Genomic DNA, 11033 nt, shown 5'->3' with positions numbered 1-11033 from the left:
GGCGTGATCCTGCAGTCTGGGGATTGAGTCCCGCATCAGGCTCCCTGCATGGAGCCTGTTTCTCCCTCTGCCTGGAAACCTAAAAATAATAATAATAATAATAATTACATATATATAATATATATATTATATATATATATATGTATGTATTTGAGAGAGTGAGAGGAGGAATACAAGTAGGGGAGAAGAGGGGGAGAGGGAGAAGCCGACTCCCTGCTGAGCAGGGAGCCCCAGGTAGGACCCAATCCCAGGGCCTGGGGATCATGACCTGAATGGGAGGCAGACGTTCAAGTGAGCTACCCAGACACCCCGAAATAGCTCATCTTACAAACATTTATTGAGTACGTATGATGTGCCAGGTTCTGGGTACTGCAGACCCAGCAGCGAGCCAGTGCCCTCCTGGAGCTTGTTATATTCTGATTGGAGTCAGGCAGTAGACTAAAAATAATAATAAGATTGAAAAAAAAAAAAAAGATTGAGTGACGTGAAAGGAAAAAAAGGAGATAAAGCAGCGCAGAGTCAGAGAAAAGGGGATGGAGCCGCACTAGGCCAGGCGGGGCGGGCCTCAATGATGGAGAGCGGTCCTGGAGAAGGGCGCAGCCCCAGAAAAGGAGAGAAGTGATGTTTCGGGGGGACACGGATTCCGGGGGTTCTTCTTGAGAGCCCTCTGGCCGGACAACGTGTTTCCCTCCGCCGCGGCGGGCCTCCGCGCTCCTACCCTGCCTCCCGGAGGAGATGCCGGGGACAGCGGCCCGGGGGCGCGGCTCGCCGCCTCTCTGCGACCCGGGCGGGAACTGACAGCCGCGCGGAACTGAAGTCCCGAGGGAAACAGGCTCGGCGGGACGCGGAAGGAAGCGCCCACCGGAAGTGGCCCGGAGACCCGAACATGGCGGCCGCCGCGTCCCTGCGCTGGGGCCTGAAACGAGCCGGGGCCTGGCTGCTCCCGTCGTCCGCGCGCTGCCCCCGGCGGGCTCTGCACAAGCAGACGGACGGCCCCGAGTTCCAGAGCATCTACAGCCTGGACAAGCTCTACCCGGAATCCCGGGGCTCGGACACCGCCTGGAGGCTCCCGGTGAGCGAGGAGGGCGGGGAGGAAGGGGAGGAAGGGGAGGAAGGGGCGTTTCCCCGCCGCTGCCGGGGGACCTCAGCTTGCCGGGGCCGCATTGGCCGGGCGGGAGCAAACTGGAGCCGCGGGCAGGACGGGGTGGGCGGCGGGAGCGAGCAGGGCCGGGGCCGCGGGACGGGTCCTGCCTCTAGCCCCGCCCCCAGCCCCGCCCCCAGCCCCGCCCCCTGGAGGCCCGGGAGCATTCAGAGTTTCCAAGAGCATCACCCGCTTTTCCGCGTTGGTTACGGGGCCTCCAAAGCGGACGCGAAACCCAGGGGCTGCCAAATCGTTTGGAACCATTTGGGAAGTTACATGGTCCGTAGCTTCTAGGAACCCCAGCGCGCCTGAGGAAACTGGGCTTCTCTTCAAGACGCATTTATTTCCAGCCCGCTGCGTACAGGCTCTTCGGTCAGGCCCCGGGCAGGAGAGAGAGAGAGGACCTAGCCAGTTCTGGTTGCGTTTCCACCTGCAGGACTGAAAGACAACATGCATTTATTCACTCACCCATTCAACAAACTTCAAATGAAAACATGTTTGTGTGCACTATGCTGGACATGGAGATAGGGAAGTGGAAAAACAAAACAACAACCACAATCTGAGTGTTTGTGGAGCTTATCTTCTAATGGAGGGAGACAATAAATAAAATCAGAAATACAGAGTGTGTGAGATGGTCATTAAGTACTTTGGAGAGAACAAAGCCTGGAAGGAACAAGTGCTAAGAAAGGGGGAAGGACTGTTGTTTTAAGTAGGATGGTCTAGGAAGGCATCTGGGAAGATGGCATTTGAGTAAGGACCTGGAAGAAGCAAGGCAGTGAGCCAGGGGAATAGTGGGGAGATGAACATCCCTGCAGCCACCTCAAAGTGGTAGGTAGCATGCTCCACCTGTTCAAGGAACAGCAAGCAGGGAGGTGTGGCTGAGCAGGGGAGTCAGAGCAGGTGAAGCTGAAGAGGAGAGGGATGGGATGGGGCAAGGCCTGTTCACTGGGTTAATAGGCCTTTAGCTTTACTCTGAATGCCATGGAATCTATGGAGGATTTGAGGCAGAGGCGTCCAGCTTAGTTTTACAAGGATCACTCTTGAGCTCAGTTGGTGGAGCGTGCAACTTGGGGTTGTGAGTTCAAGCCCCATGTTGGGTGTAGAGGGTACTTAAAATTAAAAAAGAAAAGTAAAGAAACAAGGATCACTTTCATAGAGCCTTACAGTGTGGACTGTAGAATGGCAAGAACAAGAAGGCCACTTACAAGATCGCAGTAACACAGCCAAGAGATGATAAGCAGAGAGGAGGCACTATGACTCCTAAGAATTGGTCAGGTGTTAGGTATATTCTGAAACAAAAGCCTGTAGGATTTTCTGATGTATTTTCTATAAGAAGTGAGAATAAGGGGGAATCCCTGGGTGGCTCGGCGGGAATCCAGGATCACGCCCCACGTTGAGCTCCCTGCATGAAGCCTGCTTCTCCCTCTGCCTATGTCTCTGCCTCTCTCTCTCTCTCTCTGTCTCTCATGAATAAATAAATAAAATCTTTAAAAAAAAAGTGAGAATAAGAGAAGAATTGAAGTCTGAGGTGGAAGAATTGAGTTGCCATTAGTGGAGATGAGAAAGTTGTTTGTTCTTTCTCATTCAACAAAAAGTGTATTGTGTACCTACTTGTGTCAGGCACTGTTTGAAGCATTGCAGATAAAACAGAGGCCTTGCGTCCTGGAGGTGATGTTCTAATGGAAGGAGCAGACAGTAAAGAAATGAGGAAGACACATCGGGTAGCAAGGAGAAATAATGACAGACCAGGGTGCTGCCAGAGAGTTTGAACCAGGAAATTGGAAGTGATGAACATAGACGATATTTGCATCAACACAGATGCAGTGCTCTAGGGAAAGGAGTAGGATAGAGAAGAGAAAGGCTTCCAGGGGCATGTCAGTGTTTAAAAGTTGCAAAAAGCAAGCAAAAGAACATGGGAAAGTCATAGGGAGGTAATAAGGAAGCTGGTGAGGATAGCTCAGGAAGAGGGAGAACAGGCCCTGAGGAAGCTGGGGCCTGGAGTCTTCTGTGCTACAGAGAGTGCAGGGGGATGAGGATTTCACTCCCAAGTCATTCTAGGATGAAAAGGAATGAAGCCGGGAGGGGGGGCCATGTGGACATGGGATACCATGAGTTTGGGTGGCCAGAAGAGCCTCAGAAGGCCTGTGGACATGGGGCTCACAGACTTTACTACTCAGAAACAGCACAGGAGAGACACGGAGGTGAGAAGTCCTGGAGTGAGTAGTTCCATTTGACACAAACTATCTAGGCAGATGGCCTCTCACGTGAGCCCCTGTGGCCCAGGAAGGAACAAGGTGGCCCACCAGGTTTGTTGCTCTGGGTTAGTAGAGCGTGTTCCTTTTGGAGTCTGTCTGAGGCACATGTACTGTGGAGCCTGCCTTGCTTCCAAGGAGCCAGGCCCCTGATGGTTGGTACCCAATGCTAGCTAGCTAAGGCTGGAGATGTCAGTTCCAGTTTCCTAGTAGAGTGTTTCAGAGGTGGTACCTCTGGAGCCTGGGGAAACTTTTTCTGTCATCCTGATATGATTTTGCTGCGGACCTGAAAATAGTTGTATTACATTTGCATTGTGGCTTTACGTCCTTTCTTTGATTGCCCTGGACCAGTTAGGAGTCACAGAGCAGGTAATGTTAATTTGATACTGTGTATGTTACATTGCAGGATGATGCAAAGCAAGCCAATAATGACATTCCACTAGGTAAGTAATTTTATTTTATAAAAAAATCAGTCACTTCCCCCACTCCTCAACATTCCCTCCAGAAAAAAAAAAAAAAAACATTCCCTCCAGATCTTTCCAGCTTAACAAAAATAAACTGTCTTTTGGTGTGCAAAAGCAGAATCCTCTCAGTGCTCTTTAGAAGGCCAAAAAATGGTGGTATAGCCACTCTAGAGTGTTGCGTAGAGTACATGTGCGAGCTCTTGATGATCTTGCGGCATGGGCCAGTCTCTACAGTAGATGAGTGGATGGTTATTTGGAAGAAGTTAAGCTGCAGGGACGCCTGGGTGGCTCAGCGGTTGGGCGCCTGCCTTTGGCTCAGGTCATGATCCCCGGATCTGGGATCGAGTCCTGCATCGGGCTCCATGTGAGGAGCCTGCTTCTCCCTCTGCCTGTGTCTCTGCCTCTCTCTGTGTCTCTCATGAATAAATAAATAAAATCTTAAAAAAAAGAAATTGGATATGAGGACTGGCTTGAGAAATGGCAGAGAAAGGGCAGACTTGGTGGCTGGGGAACAGAAGGGTGGGACTTCTCCCTGTAAACTGTTTGCATAACTTTAGAATTGTGTGCAATACAAGGCAAGGCCTAACAGGCAGAGCCTGGGAAACAACAAGCCTTTTTTAGAATCAGAGAGTTTGTGACATCCACAGACAGTGAAAGGAGTAATAGCCATAGGTGCCGGCTCCTTGTAGCCCTTGTTCAGGGTGACACAGAAACAAAGAGGCTAGTTAACTGAGACACAAAGAAGAGGCCACTCTGTGGCCTAGGAGCTGGTGCCTTGCTGCAACTAGCAGTTTGGTCGCCGTCAGCTATGCCTTGAGGAGTACTTGTGGCTGGAGGTGGCAAGAAAGCCCGTCTCATCAGAACCAAAGGCAAAGAGATGGTCTCCTGACAGCCTCCAGGGAGATAGGTGGGAACCAGCCATGTTGCAGCTCCTCACTTGTCTCAGGTGCTCTTGTGTTGGGGGGCCTCACAGACCTTTTTGAAAGACAGACCCTGCCCTGGCAGCCTCTGTGGATACAGGCAAGGTTGCCGACACGGTGCTGGAACTGTCCCCCTACAGTACCATGCATTCCTCACCTATGCAGAGAAATGAATTGATTTGATTTTTCAAAAGGAAGGAGGTCTCTAGGGGCACCTGGGTGGCTCAGTCAGTTAAGTGTCCAGCTCTTGATCTCAGTTCAGGTCTCAAGCTCAGGGTTGTGAATTCAAGCCCCACACTGGGCTCTGTGCTACGCATGGAGCTTACATTTTAAAAAAAGGAGTGGGGGATGCCTGGGTGGCTCAGTGGTTTAGCGCCTGCCTTTGGCCTGGGACGTGGTCCTGGAGTCCCACATCGGGCTCCCTGCATGGAGCTTGCTTCTCCCTCTGCCTGCGTCTCTGCCTCTCTCTCTCTTTCTCTGTGTCTCTCATGAATGAATAAATAGAATCTTAAAAATATATATATAGACGGGCGCCTGGGTGGCTCAGTCGGTTAAGCATCTGACTTCAGCTCAGGTCATGAACCCAGGGTCCTGGGATGGAGCCCTCCATCGGGCTTCTTGCTCAGCTGGAAGTCTGCTTCTTCTTCTCCCCTCTGCCTCTCCTGCTGCTTGTGCTCTCTCTGTCTCTCAAATGAATAAATAAAATCTTTTTAAAAAGGGAACAAAGTCTCAGAAGCAGTCCTGAGATGGGCCACCACTGCCCATCAAGGCCTGCTCTCCACTGCCTTGGGGCCAGTTCTTTGCCACCCATACCTCTTGCAGCTCCATCCAGTCTTCTGAAATCTTCCCACTACCATGTCTTCCCCACTTTCCTCAGACACTGTGAGTCTGTTTCCCACGAATTACAAAAACAGAAGGAAGGAACCTCATTTTACATTTTACAGACAAACAAACCTGAGGCCCAGAGAAGCAGAGGGACTTTGCCAAGATCATAGTGATAGAAGCAAGGTTCCCAGCTCCAGTTCAAGTACACTTTCATCCAGAGGATGTTTCTACACGCTGACAGGGCACTGGACCACACACTGAATATCTGTCCCCTTGCAGCTTACAGTCTGTGGGGATCCCACATCCACCACATTTTGAAATAAACAACGGTAAACTAAGTTTGTCCCTTAGTTTGAGCTTTTGTGTCTGTGCTTTAAAACAAACAAATGGTGGGGCACCTGGGTGGCTCAGTGGTTAAGCATCTGCCTTTGGCTCAGGTCAGGATCCCAGGGTCCTGGGATCGAGTCCCACATCAGGTTCCCCACAGGGAGCCTGCTTCTCCCTCTGCCTACGTGTCTGCCTCTCTCTGTCTCATGAATAAAAAAATCTTAAAAAAAAAAAAAAATGGCAAAAAGCTTGGGGCAGCTGGATCTAGTGAGATGGACTGGACCAGAAGCAGACAACCCAGGTCATGATTTTACAGCCTCTACTGTGACCCTAGGAAGGGTACTTACTCTTGATTTTAGTTTTGACATCTGTGAATAATCTCTGACTTTACTGCTCTGAATGTTACATTAGTATATGTAAAAGCCATTGAAAGTGAGGTGTAATGGGGATAGTGATGTTGATAATAAATTAACAGTTTGTGCATTTTGCCATGGAATAATTTTTTTTTTTTTTTTTGGTGTGTGTTCTGTTTTTATAGATCGTTTGACGATATCTTATTGTCGGAGTAGCGGTCCTGGGGGCCAGAATGTTAACAAAGGTACAAGGCACCTTGTTTTCTTTCATTTTAAAACTTGGCTGGGAGATGTACTTGAGTTCTGTGCTTACATTCATATGGGATAAAGGGATTTTTTTTAGCAGAAGCTCAAATACCACCAGTTTATAATAATCCTCTTTATTCTTTTGAATGTGGTCTGATCCTTAGACTCTCAGCTGTGGGTTGCTAGGACTAGGGTTGGCTTGTGGGCCTAAACAAAGGGAAATCACAGTGTGAGTTGGCAGCCAGAGAACAGGTTTCCTTCCTTCTCATGGAACCCATCCCCCATTCTTTTCAGACCCACTAAACTGTAAGAGAAGCACTGAGCATTTAGTTCCTGGAAGTTACTTTTTGTCCAGAAGTGCCTCGCTATGTTTGCAGGCTCATTCCATCACCAACTTTGCATTCCGAAGTTGACACAGGACAGAAACGTCCTTGGATGGATGTCTTGTCTTCCTGTTTCAGGATCATCACCAGCCACAGGGTGCAGAGCCTACTTGAGAATCTCAGTGACCGGTGCTCTCTCATCCCTTTATTCACAGTGAATTCCAAGGCTGAAGTCAGGTTCCATTTGGCAACCGCCGAGTGGATCGCAGAGCCCGTGCGGCAGAAGATAGCCATCACGGTAACCACGGACTCCTTTTTCTGTAATCCCTCAGTTGCATTTAAACCTTTACTCTGTAGAACTCAGGTTTTGCCTTTGTTCTCTGCAGCATAGAAATAAGATCAACAAGTCAGGAGAGTTGATACTCACCTCTGAATGCAGCCGCTACCAGTTCCGAAATCTGGCAGATTGTCTTCAGAAAATTCGAGACATGATTGCTAAGGCCAGCCAGACAGCTACGGAGCCATCCAAAGAAGATGCTTTATTACATAGGCTCAGGTGCCAGAAAGTGCCCCAAGCTCCTCTCAGCTGATTCTTTGGGGGTTGAGGGGTCACAGCACAGAGGAGACAGGAGGTAGGGGGAGGGCACGACTTCCCAGCAGAAGGTGGGGAAGCTCTGGGAGTGAGAGAGGCCTCCTACCCGAGTGGGGCCCCCACAGTGCTGATCTGCTGCTCTGCTTCCCACCCTGCTGCTAGCAACTGTCATCACTTTGAAAAGCATCGATGGGGCATCTGGGCCTAATTGCAGTCTTTTTGTTTTCAGGATAGAAAACATGAATCGGGAGAGGCTGAGAAAAAAGCGAATAAATTCTGCCATAAAAACAGGCAGGAGGGTGGACATGGACTGAAGTCCCCTCCTGAGCCACTCGGCCCTCTCTGGGGGTCCAAGCTGCAGCAGCCCAGAGCCTGACACCGGCAGGAGACCTGAGAATGTTCATTTGGAAAGAGGGATGCAGGCCTGAGTTGCAAAGGTCTTCATAGGCAATCACGTGTTATCGAACCTTAATTATCCATTTCATGTATTAGCTGCAGTAAAACTCTGCAATAAATGCGATAGGCTTCACCTCATGCAGAATGCTTCAGAACAGAATTCCAACCTTTTCTGTCTATTGAAATCTGCCTCACAATTGTGGAGCGCACTGGTTAGCGGGGGGAAGCAACAATGAGCTGCGGTGTCTGCACTCAGGGAACATACCTGGGGTGGGAGGGCTGAGACAGGTTAGCAGACCTCTGAGGGTGAGGGGGCTTGAAAAGGGAATAGAATCTTAGTAGAGGTGGGGAGGGACATGCCAGTTGGAGGGAACAGCATGAATATGGGAAAAGAAAAGGTTGGGGTGGAGAACCCAAGGAAGCTATCTGAATGATGGATTCGAGCCAGGGGGTTGTGGGAGGTGAGTCTGGAAAGGGAGACAGCTCAGTGTGGAGACTCAAATTCAAGTTCAAGAGTTTAGATTTTAAGAAATGTAGGTGACAAGGAGGGGCGCCTGGGTGGCTCAGTCAGTTAAGCATCCAACTCTTCGTTTTGGCTCAGATCAGGATCTCAGGGTCATGCACTCAGCAGTGAGTCTGCTGGCGCCTCCTCCTGCTTGAGCACACATGTGCATGCTCCTGTGCACGTTCTCTCTCTCTCTCTCTCTCTCTCTCTCTCAAATAAAATCTTTTAAAAAAGAAATGTAGGTGAAGGGGAACTGCTGAGATTCTCAAGTGGGAAGGAGTACCACGTGTTAGGGACTGTCACATGCTGTGGGGTTTTAGAGGCAAGAAAAGAACGAGTTGGAACTGAAAATAGGTTTTTGCAATCCTCTGGGTATGGGAAGCACCCAGGCCAGCATAACTATAGCAGCTCACTCTGGTGTGTATTAATTTATTAGAATGTTCTCTATAATTTTGACCTAGTTCACTCGTTCAGCAGATACTGCATTGTGATGCTCTAAATGCCAGATAATTAGCTGTAGTAGTATATACACTTGATGTGAGCAGGGCCCTCATCATTCATGTGAGTGTAAACAAAGGGGTAAAAACTTACTGATAAATGACTAGCAAGAGTCCCCTCAATAGACTCAGAGCCCAGGAGGGGATGAAGCTCATATGCAAGACGGTGCAACGTTGATTTGTTTATTCGTTAACAAATAGTGAAAGCCAGGCACTGGTGAAGTCCCAGGGACTCAGCAATGAACAAAAGGAGTCCTTTCTGAGGCACCTGAATGGCTCAGTCAGTTAAGCTGTCTGCCTTCAGGTCATGATCCTGGGGTCCTGGGATCCAGCCGCGCATCGGGCTCCCTGCTGAGCAGGGTCTGTTTCTCCATCTCTCTCTGCTGTTCCCCCTGCTTGTGCTCTCTGGCTCGCGCGCTCTATCAAATAATTTTTTTTTTAAAAAAAAAGCTCTTTCTTCCAGACAATTTACATTCGATCAGGTGATGATAAAAGCTGAGAAGAAAAATGGATTCCTGTTACGGTAACAACCTAAAATGTAGTAAATAATTTGTCTGAATAGGCTCTGGGAACCAGAGAAGCAACTAGTTCCAGCTTGAGGGTCAGAGAAAATAAACTTGCTTGCAGTGCTTGAGATGGGGAGGAAGGAGGGGAGGGGCAGTCATGCAAACAAGGTAAGAGCTTAAAATGTGACAGCTAGGACATTTAGACTACCTCTGCAGAGGCTGTCGGGAAGGTATCTGCGAATGGACAAGGAGAGTGAAGGGAGATGAATGGACAAGGAGAGTGAAGGGAGATGAGCATAGGCTGGCGGACTGACCCATGTAGGAGGCAGGGACCCATCCTTGGAACTAGGGCAGTGGCAACAAGAAAGGAGAGCCACTACTAGCAGGTGCAAAAGGATGATGGAGACAGAAGATGGCCCCAGGTGGAGCATGGAGCAGGTGTGTGTCACACGGGTGATGCTGCGTATGGAGACAGGGGAGGCACAAAGGGTGCAGCCTCGGGAGGATGCTGGGATGGAGGATGGTGGGATGAGAATGGCTTTGCCTGTGAGGAGCTGACTCGTGCGGCCTGAGGAGGATCGCACCGAGGTGAGCCCAGGAGAGGGGGTGGAGTCCTGGGGCCGCGAGTGAGGATGCGGTTGGAGGATGCGGGATGGAGCGCAGAAGCAGAGTGTTGCGGATGGTAAGAGCCATGGAGGACAAGCAGCGCAGAACCTGGGGACATGCTGGGTTAGATGGTGGCAGCAGGGGAACCAGGAAAAGCATCCCTGTGGGCTGACCCTGGAACACAGTGGTGGACCCAAGAGGCCCCCAGAAAACACTGGTGACACAGGAAGGGACCTGGAAAGGCATTTGGGATACACTGGAGGGAATGAAAAGATAACAGGCTGGGGGACAGGGAGTAGAGCACAGGGATAGGATCCATCCTTAAAAAGGGCGGAGGGCTGGGCTGCCTGGCTGACTCGGGTAGAGCATGTGACTCTCGGGTCCTCAGTTCGAGCCCCACTTTGGCAGTGGAGCCTACTAATAAAACAATTGTTTTTTAAAAAAGGCAGAGGACCAAAGAATGAACACAGGTGACTGCCCAAGCCAATGGCTCCGTGGAGTCCTAGTTGAAAGCAACGCAAAACTGCTTTCGGGTGAGGAAAGGATTTAGCGGGAGGAGGAGGTGGCTGAGCGGAGGCGGCACAAGGAGCCTCCTGGAGGGACTTTGGTTAAGGTAAAGGGGCGCAGGTCAAGGCAGGGGACTGGAGCCAGGTGGGCCCAACTCCCCCCTCTTGCTGAGGTTAGGGGAGGAAGAGGTGAGTTTCTGCAGACTTTCCACATGTCGGAGAGATTAAAACAAAAAAGGTGTCCACACCCCCTGTGCCCTGGGTGCTTGGAGACGGGAGAGGCAGGTTCTCGACGCAGGCACGACGGGGACTAACAAACAGCTGCCTCGGCCGAAGCTTCTGCGGGAAGGGCGGGGAACTTGAGGGGACCCTAACCCTAAACGTGGGTGACGTTTGCACATGAGCTCGTTCTTTCCTCGTGTTACGTTTTGTAAACTGTCCTAAAGGAACGGCGTATTGGGGCGAAGGATCGATGTGGCTCTACATATATTTGTTTTAGATCTGATGCGTATCTGACCGGAAAGATTTGTCCCTCCGGGTCCGTGCACTGCCTCGCGATGCTGAAGATCCTGTG

At 50.3% G+C, this 11033-nt stretch overlaps 1 protein-coding gene and 1 long non-coding RNA gene across 2 annotated transcripts; one reads left to right on the top strand and one right to left on the bottom strand.

Annotated features, from left to right (window-relative positions):
* Nucleotides 1-22: 22 nt before the first annotated feature.
* Nucleotides 23-1244, bottom strand: LOC119876623. Its single transcript, XR_005364212.1, has 3 exons — nucleotides 546-1244; nucleotides 333-438; nucleotides 23-79 (listed from the first exon to the last, which is right to left on the bottom strand). It is a non-coding gene; the product is annotated as an uncharacterized LOC119876623 (long non-coding RNA).
* Nucleotides 848-7981, top strand: MRPL58 (mitochondrial ribosomal protein L58). Its single transcript, XM_038546640.1, has 6 exons — nucleotides 848-1072; nucleotides 3800-3836; nucleotides 6468-6527; nucleotides 7067-7149; nucleotides 7238-7407; nucleotides 7673-7981. Exons 1-6 carry the CDS (start codon nucleotides 887-889, stop codon nucleotides 7755-7757), a joined length of 621 nt encoding a protein of 206 aa, XP_038402568.1. The 5' UTR covers nucleotides 848-886; the 3' UTR covers nucleotides 7758-7981.
* The last annotated feature ends 3052 nt before the right edge of the window (nucleotides 7982-11033 follow it).

The sequence above is a fragment of the Canis lupus genome, chromosome 9 (assembly GCF_011100685.1).
Source record: "Canis lupus familiaris isolate Mischka breed German Shepherd chromosome 9, alternate assembly UU_Cfam_GSD_1.0, whole genome shotgun sequence".
NCBI classification, from domain to species: domain Eukaryota; kingdom Metazoa; phylum Chordata; class Mammalia; order Carnivora; family Canidae; genus Canis; species Canis lupus.
Note: the sequence above shows the minus strand (reverse complement) of the source record. Positions and strands in the feature narration are given on the sequence as shown.

Excerpts from the sequence above, each read along its gene's own strand:
- MRPL58 (XM_038546640.1), top strand. The coding sequence starts at position 887 with ATGGCGGCCGCCGCGTCCCTGCGCTGGGGCCTGAAACGAGCCGGGGCC. Across the intron at positions 6,528-7,066 it reads GGGCCAGAATGTTAACAAAG|TGAATTCCAAGGCTGAAGTC; the intron begins GTACAAGGCACC and ends CTTTATTCACAG. Across the intron at positions 7,150-7,237 it reads GGCAGAAGATAGCCATCACG|CATAGAAATAAGATCAACAA; the intron begins GTAACCACGGAC and ends TGTTCTCTGCAG.